Source organism: Salvelinus fontinalis, chromosome 7 (genome assembly GCF_029448725.1).
Source record: "Salvelinus fontinalis isolate EN_2023a chromosome 7, ASM2944872v1, whole genome shotgun sequence".
In the NCBI taxonomy this organism is placed as follows: Eukaryota; Metazoa; Chordata; class Actinopteri; order Salmoniformes; family Salmonidae; genus Salvelinus; species Salvelinus fontinalis.
Window position 1 is genome coordinate 65,624,126 of NC_074671.1, and position 17,736 is coordinate 65,641,861.

The window sequence follows — 17,736 nt, forward strand, 5'->3', positions numbered from 1 at the left end:
TGGCTGCAGCCCGACGTCAGTACACTTATGACAACATCCAGCTCAAGTGCAGGGCGCGAAATTCAAATGATTTTTTTTTTAAATATTTAACTTTCACACATTAACAAGTCCAACACAATATGAAAGGTACACATCTTGTGAATCAAGCCAACATGTCCGATTTTTTAAATGTTTTACAGGGAAGACACAATATGTAAATCTATTAGCTAACCAGATTTGCAAAAGACACCACTTTTCTTACTCCATCAGTTTTTTACTCCATCAGTAGCTATCACAAATTCGACCAAATAAAGATATAAATAGCCACTAACCAAGAAACAACTTCATCAGATGACAGTCTGATAACATATTTATTGTATAGCATATGTTTTGTTAGAAAACTGTGCATATTTCAGGTATAAATCATAGTTTACATTGCAGCTACAGTCAGAAATTGCACCGTAAGCAGACAGAAAAATTACAGACACCAACGCCAAATAACTAAATACTCATCATAAAACATTTCTGAAAAATACATAGTGTACAGCAATTGAAAGACAGGCATCTTGTGATTCCAGACAATATTTCCAATTTATCAAGTGTTTTACAGCGAAAACACAATATAGCGTTATATTAGCGTAGCCACAATAGCCAGAAACACTTGGGCGCCGACGACCAGTTCACATGCGCGACAGATATTAGAAATAGCATCATAAAATGGTTCTTACTTTTGGTGATCTTCCGTCAGAATGTTGGACAAGGTGTCCTTTGTCCAGAACAGTCGTTGTTTGGATCTGGAACGGCAAATTTCCCTCTTGATTTAGCATGGGCACTTGCCAAGTGGCACGGATCTCTCCAACGTCAACAAAGTCAGAGAACGGAACACGGCAAAACTCCCGAAAAAATTTCAATAATCTGATTAAACTATATTGAAAAAAAACATACTTTACGATGATATGGTCACATGTATCAAATAAAATCTAAACCGGAGATGTTAGTCGTCCATAACGACAGCTAAACAGAAGGCAAATCCATGTCCTCTTTCGCGCGCTCCAGAAACAGGAAATGGACGGTCACGATTTTTGCTCACCGTTCTTGTGATCATTTTGACCCCACGGGGTGAGATCTTGCGTGGAGCCCCAGATCGAGGGTGATTATCAGTGGTCTTGTATGTCTTCCATTTCCTAATAATTGCTCCCACAGTTGATTTCTTCAAACCAAGCTGTTTACCTATTGCAGATTCAGTCTTCCCCGCCTGGTGCAGGTCTACGATTTTGTTTCTGGTGTCCTTTGACAGCTCTTTGGTCTTGGCCATAGTGGAGTTTGGAGTGTGACTGTTTGAGGTTGTGGACAGGTGTCTTTTATACTGATAACAAGTTCAAACAGGTGCCATTAATACAGGTAACGAGTGGAGGACAGAGGAGCCTGTGAGAGGTCTGTGAGAGCCAGAAATCTTGCTTGTTTGCAGGTGACCAAATACTTATTTTCCACCATAATTTGCAAATAAATTCATTACAAATCCTACAATGTGATTTTCTGGATTTTTTCCCCCTCATTTTGTCTGTCATAGTTGAAGTGTACCTATGATGAAAATTACAGGCCTCTCTCATCTTTTTAAGTGGGAGAACTTGCACAATTGGTGGCTGACTAAATACTTTTTTGCCCCACTGTATATATATATACACACACATTTTGTAAAATGTCTAAAAAACTGTTTCTTATTGGTCATAATGAGGTATTGTGTGTAGATTGGTGAGGGAAATTAAAAAATATAGATATTTTAGAATAAGGCTGAAATGTAACAAAATGTGGAAAAAGTCAAGGGGTCTGAATAATTTCCCAAATGCACTGTGTGCTGAATCCTTTCAGCAAGGTTGCTTCCCCTCCTCTCTAAGGAGTGTTTTACTCTCATTCTGAAGCCTGATAAATCCCCAACAAGATGTGAAAGTTACAGACCGATTTCTCTTCTGAACTAAAGAATTAGTGCTAAAGCCTTGGCCAGGAGATTGGATGGAGTTCTCCCATATCTAATACACAAAGACCAAAATGGCTACGTGAAAAACCATCAAGGTTTCCACAATGTGAGGAGAGTACTAAACATGGTGCACATGTCACGGGTCCCCTGACCCTCCTACTGCCATACTCTCACTTGATGCAGAGAAGGAATTCCATAGAGTCGAGTGGTCTTATTTCAAGTGTTTAAGAGATTTGGGTTTGGGAACTACTTCTGTAAATGGAATAAGATATGATATACCGACCCCACTGCAGAAGTTGCAACTAACAACTTGTTTTCACAACCTTTTAAGGTTTTTCGGGGGACGAGATAAGGACAAGTCCAGGACTCTTTCTTTTAGCCATTGCAGTAAGGGCCCACCCGTCAATTAGTGGAATTAAAACAGATTTTGAACATTGAGTGGACCTGTATACTGATGATACCCTCTTATTCCTAACAGATCTAAAGAACTCTTCCTTCTCCAATTGAATTAATAACTGGTCAGTTTTTTGGGTTTAAAGTTAATAAAACCAAATCTTCTATCCTTTTCCTCAACAAGAAAGATACTGAATACAGTTGTACAGCATTTATTTGTGAATACAGAACAAGGTTTCACATATCTTGGTATTAAAATCACACCAGAAATTAGCTCCCTGAGCTCAACAAATTATGAACCCATGGTAACGAGTGTAACATAATCCATCAACAGATGGACATCATTGCCTATATCTATTACTGGTAGAATAAATATCATTAAGATGAATATTCTGCCCAAATGTCTTTATCTATTTCAATCAATTCCTATGGCTCCACCAACTTTATTTTCCCCAAAGATCTGAAAGATACCTGGAGCAACAGAAAACAAAGGCTTACCTTTCTCTTTTTTATTTGGCCTATGACAAAGGGGGGTTGCAACATCCAAACCTACAGTGGTATTACTGGGCTGCACAAATTAGGGCTGCAATGTTTTGGTTCTCCAAGAAACCATACCTACCCTGGCTGCACATGGAAATGCTATCCACAACAGGCTTAACTTTGAAGAATAGTACTAATCCCTTTGTTAAAAACACCAACTATATGGCACAAAGTACAGCAATATCTGGGTGAATCCCCTGTATTATCCAGTTTTACACCAATTTGGGACAATGATAATTTCACAGCTGGTAAAATTGATTGGGGTTAAAAGAATGGACAAGAAAAGGACTAATACAATAAAAAGGGCTCATGTCATTTGAAGAACTAAAGGGAAAATTTAACTTACCACAGCATTTTTTCAAATACTTACAAATGAGAAGCTTTTCCAGTCTAAAACAATCAGACCTTGTTATTGGAATTTTATGAATAATGACTAAATAAGGTATACATTTAACTTCTTATGGCTGCAAGGGGCAGTATTGAGTAGCCAGTTAAATCGTGCCCATTTCAAACGGCCTCGTACTCAATTCTTGCTCGTACAATATGCATATTATTATTACTATTGGATAGAAAACACTCTCTAGTTTCTAAAACCGTTTGAATTATTTCTCTGAGTGAAACAGAACTCCTTCTGCAGCACATTTCCTGACCAGGAAGTGTAATGTCAGAAATCGATGCTCTGTTCAACTTCATGCCTATACATGGGCAATGAACGTAAGAGTCTACGTACACTTCATACACCTTCCCCTGGTTGTCAAGAGGCGATGAGAGTAGAAATTTTGTGTCTATCTTGGTTTGAGGTGGAATTAAAGCTCTTTGTATGATGTGACCGTCCATTTCCTGATTCTGGAGCGCGCGAAAGAGGACATGGATTTGCCTTCTGTTTAGCTGTCGTTATGGACGACTAGCATCTCTGGTTTAGATTTTATTTGATACATGTGACCATATCATCGTAAAGTATGTTTTTTCAATCTAGTTTAACTTCTTGAGAATACAGGGGGTGCTGTTTTCGCATTAGCATAATTTCCTCTACAGATTAAACTGCCTCTTATTCAATTATTGCTCTTACTATATGCATATAATTAATACCATTGGATAGAAAACAATCTATAGTTTCTAAAACCGTTTCAATTTTGTCTCTGAGTGAAACAGAAGTCATTTGACAGCACTTTCCCTGACCAAGAAGAAGAATGCAAGATGTGTATGCTCGCTTCAACGCTCTGCCTATATATGGTCACGCCACCTATGACCCGAAACACACTTCATTCGTCTTCCTCTAGGTGTCAAGAGGACGTCAGAGGAGAATTTTTTTGTTTATCTTGTACTGACGTGAAATAAGACCTATTTCTTTGGCGTGACCGACAACTTCCGGTTCTCTGAATCGCGCGATTTGTAGGTGCGATTGTCTTCTGTTTTGCTGCCGTTACGGATGAAAACTATCTCCGTCTCGAAGTTTGTTTGATACATGTGACCATATCATCTTAATGTATGTTTTTTCAATATAGTTTAATCAGATTATTTGAATTTTTTCGGGAGTTTTGCCGTGTTCCGTTCTGTGACTTTTTTTTACTTTGGCCAGTCGACCAGTACATATGCTAAATGAAGAGGGAAAGTTGCCATTATGAATGGATTGAACGACTCATCAGGACTAAGGACACCTTGATCAACATTCTGATGAAAGATCAGCAATAGTAAGACCCAATTTACGATGTTATTTCATATATCTGTCGTGCATGTGAACTGCTCGGGGGCGCCCAGCTGGTTCTGGCTGGCGTGGCTATGCTAATTTAGCGCTACATTTTGTTTTCGCTATAAAACATTTAATAAATCAGAAATATTGTTTGGATTCACCAGATGTTGGGCTTTCAATATCTGTACGCTGTGTATTTTTTCTGAAATGTTTTAAGACAAGTAATTAGTTATATGACGTTGGTCTCTGTAATTGTTCTGGCTGCGTCGGCACTATTTCAGATTGCAGCTGCAATGTAGAACTGTGATTTATACCTGAAAAATTCCCATTTTTCAAAAAAAAACTATGCTATACCATAAATATGTTATCAGACTGTCATCTTATGAAGTTGTTTCTTGGTTAGTGGCTATATATATTTTTATTTAGTCGAATTAGTGATAGCTACTGACGCAGGAAAAAACTGTTGGAGTAAAAAAATGGTGTCTTTTGCTAACGTGTTTAGCTAATAGATTTACATATTGTGTCTTCCCTGTAAAACATTATGAAAAAAATCTGAATTGGTGTCTTTATTCACAGGATCTGTATCTTTCATTAGGTGTCTTGGACTTGTGATTTAATGATATTTAGATGCTACTATTTAATTGTGACGCTATGCTAGCGATGCTAATCAGTGTGGGGGGGGGTGGGGGGTGCTCCCGGACCCGGGGTAGGTGCTCGGTAGAGGTTAATAAGATTATTGAAATTTTTTCGGGAGTTTTGCCGTGTTCCGTTCTCTGACTTTGTTGACGTTGGAGAGATCCGTGCCACTTGGCAAGTGCCCATGCTAAATCAAGAGGGAAATTTGCCGTTCCAGATCCAAACAACCACTGTTCTGGACAAAGGACACCTTGTCCAACATTCTGACGGAAGATCACCAAAAGTAAGAAACATTTTATGATGCTATTTCTAATATCTGTCGCGCATGTGAACTGGTCGTCGGCGCCCAAGTGTTTCTGGCTATCGTGGCTACACTAATATAAGGCTATATTGTGTTTTCGCTGTAAAACACTTGATAAATCGGAAATATTGTCTTGAATCACAAGATGCCTGTCTTTCAATTGCTGTACACTATGTATTTTTCAGAAATGTTTTATGATGAGTATTTAGTTATTTGGAGTTGGTGTCTGTAATTTTTCTGTCTGCTTTCGGTGCAATTTCTGACTGTAGCTGCAATGTAAACTATGATTTATACCTGAAATATGCACATAAAAAAAAAAACATATGCTATACAATAAATATGTTATCAGACTGTCATCTGATGAGGTTGTTTCTTGGTTAGTGGCTATTTATATCTTTATTTGGCCGAATTTGTGATAGCTACTGATGGAGTCAAAAACTGATGGAGTAATAAAAGTGGAGTCTTTGGCTAACGTGGTTAGCTAATAGATTTACATATTTTGTCTTCCCTGTAAAACATTTTAAAAATCGGACATGTTGGCTTGATTCACAAGATGTGTACCTTTCATATGCTGTATTGGACTTGTTAATGTGTGAAAGTTAAATATTTAAAAAAATATATCTTTTGAATTTCGCGCCCTGCACTTGAAGTGGCTGTTGTCATAAATGTACCGACGTCGGGCTTGCACGCCAAACAGGTTAATACAGAATTGTTACATTTAATGCAGAATTGTTACATTTAATGCAGAATTGTAACAAACAGAATTCTAACCAGTCTGATAAATGCATGTTTCTACACTTAAAATAGGAAGTGTTAAACAGACACATTTAGACAGACAACTTGTGACCATTGTGAAACTGATAACAGGAAGAAAGTCACCCCACCCAGCGAGGGGAAGAAACCGTTAGGCATGTAGATCAGCAGCTTTGTCATTTGTCAGAGAGGAGGGACATATAAGACGTGATGACGTAATGTGTGATATATAAGCCAATGTACATTGTAATAAGTTTAAGAGCTCTCAGAATAAACGGCACTGACTATTTTTTAAACTGGTCTCCGTCTGTTTCACTTCCCCAGAATCTTACAAACTCTATGTGCAGACTGAGTGTTTTAATTTAATTGGTTAATGAATATATAGGAATTAAAATTCCTCCAACAGCCCTACAACCTCCTTTGACCACTTTAGAAACGCTCTCTGTTAATGTGTGTTATGGGAGAAGTCACATGACATCATTATATTGGAAAATGGTAGCTACTCATGAAGACAACACTGATAGTAAGAGACTTCAGTGGATACAAGATATGCAGGAAGATATTTCAGCAGAGGACTGGGGTATGATATGCTCTAGAGCTCAGATACAGACAATAAACACCCCCCTGAGATTGTTGCAATACAATTGGACAATGAGAACATGTATCACCCTTGTTAAGCCACACAAATTTGACCGCAATACCTCAGACCTGTGTGTTAAATGTAACACACATTTAGGCACCTTGTATCATTGCCTGGAGGAATGAGATACAAACGTTTTGAAGCTCAGTATTGCGCTATCGCTCTGAGATGACCTTTACCCCAATACCACTAATCCCTAAACTATGCCTCCTAAATCTTTACCCAGAGAATATCTCTTTACATAGGAAAGAAAAGAAAATGGTTGACCTCTGTCTATTACAATCTAGACGTTCAATTGCTCTCCACTGGAAGTATGTCAGTTGCCCCTCACTTGGTCATTGGTTAAAATAATTAACATCAAGTCTAACTTTAAAAAATGTACTTATACATTGAAAAAGAAAGCCCCAGAGTTTCATAATATTTGGGATCTGTTTTGTGAGTTTTTGCAAACCGGTGATATTGTAGAAGCATTGAAACTGTAAATCTGTATATTGTCTATATTTGATGTGAATATTGGCTCTAGTCAAAGCGTAATCTGCATCATCTACAACTGTGTATTATACTTTATTTCTATTATTGGATTTCTTTGTTTGGTTGTTATGTTTTCATCTCTCTTTGGGTTGGGGGGGTGAAAAAGAAAATACAATTGTATTTATGTAATTGTTCTACTTGGAACTAATAAATATTTGTGTAAAAAAAAAAGAATGATGAGGGCACTGTGTTCTTAGGGACCTTCAACGCTTCAAGGGGCTCCCGAGTGGCGGGAAGCACTGCATCAAATTGAAAACATTTCTAAAAACCTGTTTTTTCTTTGTCATTATGGTGTATTGTGTGTAGATTGATGAGGATTTATTTTTTTTAATCCATTTTTAGAAATGTGGGAAAAGTCAAGGGGTCTAAATACTTTCCGAATGGGAGAGGGGATACCTGGTCAGTTGTACAACTGAATGCATTCAACTGAAATGTGTCTTCCGCATTTAACCCAAATCAAATGTATTTATATAGCCCTTCTTACATCAGCTGATATCTCAAAGTGCTGTACAGAAACCCAGCCTAAAACCCCAAACAGCAAGCAATGCAGTCCCTCTGAATCAGAGAGGTGCGGGGGGCTGCCATAATGGACATCCACGTCTTTGGCGCCCGGGGAACTGTGGGTGCCTTGGTCAGGGGGAAAAAACTGATTTTTACTTTGTCAGCTCAGGGATTCGATCCAGCAAACTTTCGGTTACTGGCCCAACGCTCTAACCACTAGGTTACCTGTACGTATTCATATCAGTAGGCTGTGCAATGCAAAAGGGGAATACAACTATTCTAAAAGTATGTCAAGGATCATTTCATAGAACTTTAAAACACTGGCAGTTTGTCTACTTCACTTCTTTAGTCTCCTCTCTGATCACTCCAGACAGCCCAGTGAATAAAACAAATGCTGGCAATGCTGGTATCAAACCATGCAAGTCTCAGTAGCATGAAATAACATCTACCTTCTCATTGAAACAGTTCATCATGAAACAGTTCTACTGCAACTTTTCATACACAGTGGGAAGTTGGAATGAAAAACAAACTTAGTTAGATAGAACCTGCTCTTACCATGAGAAACATAATTCCCAATCTTCTCCTCCTCTTCTTCATCTTTAATGTTGACATTCAGCTCCAGTGTTTGACTGCAGTCTTCCAGCTTCACTGATGCCATTTCTGGATCCTACGGTGCAAACTGGGCTCCACTGTCACAATCAGGGCCCAGTGACTGTAGGTTTGGACTCAATGTGGAAGGAGAGAGAGGCAGGCTGGGTTTGTCCTCACTGTTGATGTTACCGGCCTCATACCTGAGTCGGCAAGTAGAAGAGAAACAGACGCAAAAGTTATTGTCTTGACAGTTCTGGCACTTACTTTACTCTCTATTAAATATATGATATTGTTTATTGTTCAATTATCTAATTCAGTGCTTGACTTGGACTGAAATAGCTGCCGATACTCATTTTGGGTGTGCTGGTACTGTTTATATTTAGGTGCAGGAGCTTCATAATACATTTGAGCTAATACTTAACCTGTAGTAGATAAATGCATAAATGACTCAAAAAACATTTAGTACAAGGTTAGTTAGTTTTATTTTCCTTAATAACCTTGTATTTACTGTATTACTTCAAAAACACAACACAGTAGTGCAACCGTAAAACGTGTAGGAGAGAGGCAGGCTGTCTGTCCTCTGTTGATATTACCGGCCTCAGACTTAATCCGAGTCAGCCAGTAGTAATAAAGAAAAACGGACACAAAAGTTAGTCTTGACAGTTCTGGCACTTAATTTATTATCTAAAAATATTTACATTTACATTTAAGTCATTTATATTTAGCTGCAGGAGCACCACAATACTGTTGAGCTAATATTCTATAAGAGGAACATGAGCTCAAACAGTAGAAATGTGAGGTGATGGTACTCAGCTCCGGTGAGCTCCTGTCCAAGTCTAGCACTGATCTCACTTCAATAGATCTGGTAGCTAAGCATTGACAACAAAACATTTATTAATTCACAGTTGACAAAGAATACACTTTAAAATCAGGCTACACAACTTAAAACACACTTAATCTATAGTAGATATCCCCTATACACATAAATGCATAAATGCCTCAAAAACCATTTAGTACAAGGTTGCAGTATGTTGTAGGCAGCACTATGTACTATTTTCCTGAATAACCTTGTCTTCACTGTATTATTCCAATCAAAAACCAATAGTAGTTCCGTTCACACCATAGTAACATGTATAGATAGTCAGAAACAACTGAATGTCTCTGAATATTAGTTCACATGAGGAAAACTGATAATCATTACATTTAGCTCGAAAACAGTAGCGCAACCGTAAAATTGTCTTTCTCTCCTGCACACTCACTGCCTGCACTGATGTGCGTTGATGCAGACCGAGGGGGAACCGCCATTTTACCACCTCGTGAATCTTACACAAAACCAAAAACGACACGTAAAACGAACCCAGAAATCTCAAATAAATTGATCCTTTATGAAATTACCTTGACAAAATGATATAACGTTACATCCACTCAGATACTAACTTTAACCCAAAGTCTCTATGTGACTTGTAAACAAGAAATCACGTTCACTCACGCTGTTTTGACACCAAAATAGCACATAAATCCTTCACCAAACGTGATAATACCTTGACGTATTTGTTACCTAGCATGTTATGACATGTTCTTCCGATATTAGAACGTGCTATTACATACCAGTAGTAATATATTTGAAAAGGACACAGAAGTTGTCGTCTCGACTGCACAATTCTGACGTATCCTTTATTCTGAAGAATGATGCGCGCCTGCGCGGAACTTCCTGTTCCCCCACTACCAGTTTCTAAACCCAGAGACGTAAAACCGCGAGACTTCAGAGAAGGCCTGCGAAGCAGACCAAGCCTGGGTTTGAGAAGTCAATGAGAGAAGTGAACAATTGTGATACTTTTGCAGCGGCTAATGGGGATCCTAATAAATACCCAAAATATTCTGTCGTCACACACTTGAAACATGGTCATTCTTTTATCAATTTCATAACTGCAGTGGCTTATTCACAATAGCTCACACTGCATACCATATATATCCTAGCATCACAGATAGCCAAGTGGTTAGAGCGTTGGGCAAGTAGCTGAAAAGATGCTGGATCGAATCCCCGAGCTGACAAGGCAAAAATCTGTTCGTCTGCCCCTGAACAATGCAGTGAACCCACTGTTACTTAGTAGGCCGTAATTGAGATAAAGGTAACGTCATTGAGGTACTTATTTAAAAATAGAATGAGTAGCCAGACCGATTCATTCACCAAAAGCCATTTAAATGCAAAAAATCTATAATTAATTGATTGTCACAGAAACAAAAATAGATATGGTTTATTCTATAAAAGTCTAGCATAAAATCTATCAAATATCATTTAAAACTGTATAAGTCAATAACTAATTCACCGTTTGTCACAGAAACATCAAACTATGTTTGATTCATTCTATAAATGTCTAGTATACTTTTACAACCTTTGATTTGAGTAGAAATTCCCGTTTTGATTTCCGTTTTGATTTGATAGAAATACATAAAATCTCAAATATTGCATTTAAAGATGAAGAAATCATGAACTAATTCAGTGATTGTTTCTTGAAAAAAGTGAGAATATGCATTTATTTAAATTACCTTAAAATAAATGTTCATTTCAAGTGCAATTTGTTCTATATGAAGCTAGACAATGTTAACATAAGTTGTACAATGTTTACAATCTTAAATTGTATGTCAAATCAATGTTTGCATTTTTAGGGCAACAGTTCCACATTTTAAAGTAGTTACAAGGAACAACAGTAATTTATTTATACGTCTCTAATTTAACAGCAAAAAGGCCCCTTCCAATCATTTTCTCTTTTGGCTTTGTTGAAGTCCTTCATTGTCATCCCCAGACAAGCTAAATGGAACCATCTCTGGCACACAGAGCGTTCTATCTGCAGTATTAAAAACATAAAACAGGGTTATGTTGATTTACATGTAAATAACAGTTCTGGAATACCCAAATTCTGTTACATGTTTTTGCAATTAGGAACAATTTCAAATTGAAATATATTTTTGTTCAATTGCTAAATTGACTTTAAAGGACATGCATTTGACCAGAACCCTGACAGAAGCACACATAACTGAGGTGCTAATCACCGTTGAGTATTCAGGCAATATAAATCGTATAGTAATAAAGACATTTGCAAAAAAAACGTATTTGTTGATAAAAAAAGGTATCACATATCAATGTTGTAATATCAAACATTACTAGAATGGCATCTAATAGATTTTATATATTTCTATCAAATCAAAACTGGATTTTTTAAATTCAAAACGAAGGTTGTAAAAGTATGCTAGACATTTAAAGTATAAACCATATCTATTTTTATATTTATGTGACAATCAATGAATTAGTTACAGATTTTTACAATTATTAATGGCTTTTTGCAAATGTCTGCTGAATGTCTGTTGAATGTCTGTTGAATGTCCGAATGTGTGAATATAAAAGCAACTTTACCTCGGTAGTAGGCAGATTATCTTCTTCAAACAACGGTAAAACTGATTGACTTTCTTTCTTCTTTCCATCTACTACACGGTTTAGTGCTCCAACCACTCGTGGAATCTTCTGCTCAAGACGATGAACCTCAATATATAACAAAACCCCAGATATAACACCCTTTTATTGCTGCCCTGCTCCGAAAAACACAATGCTTTCTCCTTCTGCTCTTCTGAGACGCATGAAATCAATACAAAACCACTACTGGTCACTCTGACTGACTACCTTTCCTAATGCCTCCTTTAACACCTTCCTGGCCTCAAATTATCTCCCCAAAATACATAATTGTTGATGAATCGCGCTCCAAAAGAAACCGATGTTCGTTTACAATATCACAACGGAATGTATTACAATGTATAACCGTCATGCCTCAAAACTGGGAGAAAGAAGCAAGTCATTCACCCGCCATTTGTTCCTCAAGACGTAACACAACGACACGCGGATAATTGTAAGCGTCAACATTTTTGAAAACATTTGTATTTTTGATAAGGTTGCTATATTAATGATCAGTTTCCGTTAATGTTGCAAACTATTATTTCTCTAGGCTAACATAAGAAACTCTGCCTGGATACTTGCATGCTAGCTAACATTAACACTAACTTAGATGCTCTAGCCTACTATGGTCATGTCCCTCTGGTCAGTATTGTATATTTTCGTAGCTGAATCAGAATTAGTTATATAACATAGAGGAATAAGATGTTTTATTTACTTTATACTTGTCATTAGAATGTCTTCTTTTGGACTATACTGTTGGCAGTTGCATTTTCCTATCTCCTCTAGGGAAAAGTCACTTGGGGCCCAGAGAGGGGAGAGGTCAGGCTTGTCTTTTACATGTCTGGTAATAGGCAGAATATCAGAAAGGGAGAAGTCAGGTTTGAACATTGTCTTCATTATGAATATATCTGTGAAACCATGTGAAGGGCTCCACTATGTCTGTACTCCAGTCACTCCCTCCTTTTCCCATTGGGGGGGGGGGGGGGGGGGGGGGGGAGTATGGCAGTGTCTGGAAGCATTGTATTACCCCTCTGATGTTGCATGAATCTTGAGATAGTATATGACCTAGAGGCTCACTCCCCCCAGGGAGCTTGTCCAGGGGTGGGTTGTATTTGAGATGGGAGTATCTAAAGTAGACAATTGATATATGCCATTGGATGAGGTAATGTTTTGGTAATATGAAGTACCAAGAACGAGAAGTAGAACCTAGTCTAAGAGACCAAACTGAACGATAATTTATAGCTAATGCTATCTGGCTATGGGATAATCCTCTTTCAAGTAAAAGTCCCTTTGTGAAGTTCCTGAGATCTGTGGTTCGTCATGTGAGTTGAGAGGGGTGTATCTTGGCTATAAAAGATACTTAGTATTCTTTTGTAAGCACTCTCAGAGAATTCATTTATAGACACTGAATTGATCTGAGAGTCAAAGGGCTATGGTGAAACTCATAAAATTAAAGATGGAGTTTAAAATATAACTGACTTGTGTGTGGTTTGTAAACTCATCATTTAGTAATACAGGAAATTACCACGACAACATACAGTATTTAACTAAAAAACAGTTTATTTAATTTAATTATACACATGAGAAAAAAGTGGCTGCCCAGCATGAATTCATGTACAAACATTATTCTTCATTACATTCTTGTCATTTAGCAGATGTTTTTATCCAGAGAGACTTACAGGACAAATAAGAGTTAATTGGCTTGCTCAAGGGCACAATGACAGATTTTTCACCTAGTCGGCTCGGGATTCAAACCAGCGACCTTTCAGTTACTGGCCCAACACTCTTAACCGCTAGGCTACCTGCCGCCAGATCAATTAACTTCAATACAGTTATTCAAATACATTCATCATCAATGACTAAAATAATGAATCTAGTATTAAAAAAGAGAAATTAATAAACACAAGTAGTCGATTCATAGCCTGTTTATCATTAAACAAAATTGTTTAGTAAAAAAAAATAATCCACCCAAACTAATGCTGAAAAGTGATCACCACAACATATTTATTTGATATACACTGAGTGCACAAAACATTAGGAACGCCTTCCTAATATTGAATTATACCTCCTTTTGTCCTCAGAACAGCCTCAATTAGTCGGGGTATGGACTCTCCAAGGTGTTGAGAACGTTCCACATGGATGCTGGCCCACGTTGACTCCAATGCTTCCCACAATTGTGTCGGGTTGGCTGGGAGTGGATATCTACTCCAAATAGCTTGATCCATCTCCTCCCACAGATGCACAGTTGGATTGAGATCTGGTGACTCGGCAGGCCACTGCAGTAAGCTGAATTCACTGTCATGTTCTTGGAACCATTCCTGGACAAGCCTTGTTGCATAATCCTGTTGAAGAAATCTATTTGCAGAAGGATACACTGCTGCCATGAAGGGATGCACCTGATTGGCAAGGATTATTTAGATATCCTGTAGCATTCAAACATTGTTAAACTTTTATCAAGAGGTCCAAAGTGTGCCCTGAAAATACACCCCATGTCCCATAGTCCTCCCATCAGCATGAAACAGCAGGAACTGGGATTCATCAGACCAGGCAATGTTTTTAAAATTTTCCAGTTTCCAGTCCTTAACTGCAGTTTCTTGTTTTCTACTGAAAGCAAATGGGAATCCATAATAAATACACAAAAACTACATTATTAAGGATCATAGCTTTTCACCTGGATTCACCTGGTCAGTCATGAAAGTCATGAAAAGAGCAGGTGTCATTAATGTTTTGTACACTCAGTGTATGTTGTGTCTACTAGCTCATTCCCACAGAAAACTGCAAAGGGAAGCAGTACCACCCAGTCAACCATCAAACTCCATTGTGAGACGCCTCACAGAGGATATTCAACCCTAAGGGCAAAAAAAACGTAATCTCAATATCTTCACAGTAGAAGCTAACAAAACACATCAAAACTGACAAGGTCCACACTGATCAGTAAAGTAAAGAGAGGCTAACATTCTATAACGCTCCCTTTCCTCTGCACAGTTCTCTCACAGTGAGAAACTATAGGTTTACAATAGTGTTATAAGCTGTCTTCATTTGATCCAATTCATCATTGCCAATTATTTAAAGACATGATAATTAAGTGGAGTGTCTAATCTCAGCTAGTCTGAGAGAACTAAAGAGGCTTCTCTCCTTTATGTAAACATTGGTGTCTTTTTAAGTGGCCCAATCTGTAGAATCTCTTCTCACAGTCAGTGCAGTGATAAGGCTTCTCTCCTGTGTGTATACTTTCATGTCGCTTTAAGTTGCACAGTAGAGAGAACCTCGCTGCACAGTTAGAGCAGATGTAAGGCTTCTCTCCTGTGTGTGTTCTCTGATGAAATTTTAGCCTAGTTGATGTTGGGAAACATTTTACACAGTCAGAGCAGGAGAAAGGCTTCTCTCCTGTATGTTTTTGTTCATGTGTTTTTAAGTGGCCCAGTCGAGAGAAACTCTTTCCACAGTCAGAGCAGGAGTAAGGCTTCTCTCCCGTATGTATATATTGGTGAATTTTTAAGTGGCCCAGTAGAGAGAAACTCTTTCCACAGTCAGAGCAGGAGTAAGGCTTCTCTCTTTTGTGTATACGTTCATGTTGTTTTAAGTTACCCAGTTGAAAGAAACTCTTTCCACAGACAGAGCAGAAGTAAGGCTTCTATCCTGTGTGTAAACGTTCATGGACTTTTAGGTGGCACAGTTGAGAGAAACTCACCCCACATTTAGAGCAGGAGTAAGGCTTCTCTCCTGTGTGTATACGTTCATGACGTTTTAGGTGGCTTGGTCGAGAGAAACTCTTTCCACAGTCAGAGCAGGAGTAAGGCTTCTCTCCTGTGTGTATACGTTCATGACGTTTTAAGGTGTTCCGACAAAAGAAACTCGCAATGCAGTCAGAGCAGGAGTAAGGCTTCTCTCCTGTGTGTGTTCTCTGATGAACTTTTAGCCCAGTTGATGTTGTGAAGCATTTTCCACATTTAGAGCAGGAGTAAGGCTTCTCTCCTGTGTGTATACGTTCATGATGTTTTAGGTTGCTTGGTCGAGAGAAACTCTTTCCACAGTCAGAGCAGGAGTAAGGCTTCTCTCCTGTGTGTGTTCTCTGATGAACTTTTAGCCCAGTTGATGTTGTGAAGCATTTTCCACATTTAGAGCAGGAGTAAGGCTTCTCTCCTGTGTGTATACGTTCATGATGTTTTAGGTTGCTTGGTCGAGAGAAACTCTTTCCACAGTCAGAGCAGGAGTAAGGCTTCTCTCCTGTGTGTATACGTTCATGTTGTTTAAAGTTACCCAGGTCAGAGAAACTCTTTCCACAGTCAGAGCAGGAGTAAGGCTTCTCTCCTTTGTGTGTACGTTCATGTTGTTTTAAGGTGCCCAGTTGAGAGAAACTCTTTCCACAGTCAGAGCAGGAGTACGGCTTCTCTCCAGTGTGTATACGTTCATGTCGTTTTAAGGTGTCCCGATGAGAGAAACTCTTTCCACAGTCAGAGCAGGAGTAAGGCTTCACACCTGTATGTATACGTTCATGTTTTTTTAAGTTGCCAAGTAGAGAGAAACTCTTTCCACAGTCAGAGCAGAAGAAAGGCTTCTCTCCTGTGTGTGTTCTCTGATGAACATTTAGCTCAGCTGATGTTGTGAAGCATTTTCCACATTCAGAGCAGGAGTAAAGCTTTTCTTCTGTGTGTATTTTTAGGTGTATTTTTAGCTTTGTTAGAAATGGTAAAATCTCCTCACAATGTGAGCAGTGGTAAGACCTCTTTGCTCTGTGATCTTCCTGCTGATGCTCTCTGGATGTAGAGAATGTCTCAACATGGTCTCCTGTGTGAACAATATCAGAACAACCAGTCAATTGTTGTGATTGACATGTCAATCAAATGTATATTATGAAGCCCTTTTTACATAAGTTGTAACAAAGTCCTTTACAGAAAACAACCCAAAATACCCAAAGAGCAAGCAATGCAGATGTAGAAGCGCAGTGGCCACGAAAAACTCCCTAGAAAGCAGGAACCTTGGAAGAAACAGAGAGGAACCAGGCTCAAAGGGGTGGCCGGTCCTCTTCTGTCTGTACCGGGTGACATATGTATTCATATCAGTAGGCTGTACAATACAGGGGAATAAAACTATTCTAAAAGTGGGTAAGAGATGAAAGCTAAAAAGGGGCGTGTCATCCTCCACTCACTATCACAAGGGTTAGTAATTACACAGACTCATTTCATATCATCCTCCACCTCAACATCACAAGGGTTAGAAACGACACAGACTCACTTCATAGAACTTTAAAACACTGGCAGTTTGTCTCCTTCACTTCTTTAGTCTACTCTCTCAAATGCTGGCAATACTGGTGTTAAACCATGCAAGTCTCAGTAGCATGAAATAACATCTACCTTCTCATTGAAACAGTTCATCATGAAACAGTTCTACTGCAACTTTTCATACACAGTGGAAAGTTGAAATGAACAACAAACTTAGATAGAACCTGCTCTTACCATGATTAACAGATTTCCCAATCTTCTCCTCCTCTTCTTCATCTTTAATGTTGACATTCAGCTCCAGTGTTTGACTGCAGTGTTCCAGCTTCACAGATGATGCCATCTCTGGATTCTGCGGTGCAAACTGGGCCCCACTGTCACAATCAGGACCCAGTGACTGTGGGTTTGGACTCAGTGTGGAAGGAGAGAGGCAGGCTGGGTTTGTCGTTACTGTTGATGTTACCGGCCTCAGACTTAATTCTAATCCTGTAGTAACAATGAGAAACAGACACAAAAAGTTATTGTCTTGACAGTTCTGGCAC

General features: G+C 38.5%; 3 protein-coding genes and 1 pseudogene across 4 annotated transcripts in view; 1 reads left to right on the plus strand and 3 right to left on the minus strand.

Annotated features, from left to right (window-relative positions):
- The window catches only part of LOC129860141 (oocyte zinc finger protein XlCOF6-like), a 112,719-nt gene extending 104,170 nt beyond the window's left edge, over positions 1-8,549 (minus strand). The window contains exon 1 of the mRNA XM_055930481.1: positions 8,495-8,549. The gene's annotated coding sequence lies outside the window, so the exon portion shown is untranslated. The remainder of the gene's footprint in view (positions 1-8,494) is intronic.
- Positions 1-10,743, minus strand: part of LOC129860194 (zinc finger protein 501-like) — a 29,918-nt pseudogene extending 19,175 nt beyond the window's left edge.
- LOC129860172 (zinc finger protein 883-like) overlaps positions 1-17,736 on the plus strand; it is a 483,924-nt gene that overhangs the window by 159,177 nt on the left and 307,011 nt on the right. The window lies entirely within an intron of this gene.
- The window catches only part of LOC129860133 (zinc finger protein 250-like), a 166,044-nt gene that overhangs the window by 69,814 nt on the left and 78,494 nt on the right, over positions 1-17,736 (minus strand). Inside the window, exons 7-8 of one of the 2 annotated variants that reach the window (XM_055930457.1) lie at positions 17,432-17,680; positions 13,518-16,763 (exon numbers count right to left, since the gene is read on the minus strand). In XM_055930457.1, coding sequence (XP_055786432.1) covers positions 15,610-16,763; positions 17,432-17,680 — 1,403 coding nt within the window. In that variant the 3' untranslated portion in view covers positions 13,518-15,609. Of the gene's footprint in view, positions 1-13,517; positions 16,764-17,431; positions 17,681-17,736 lie in introns of those variants that run through there. The other variant, XM_055930458.1, reaches the window with a different exon arrangement.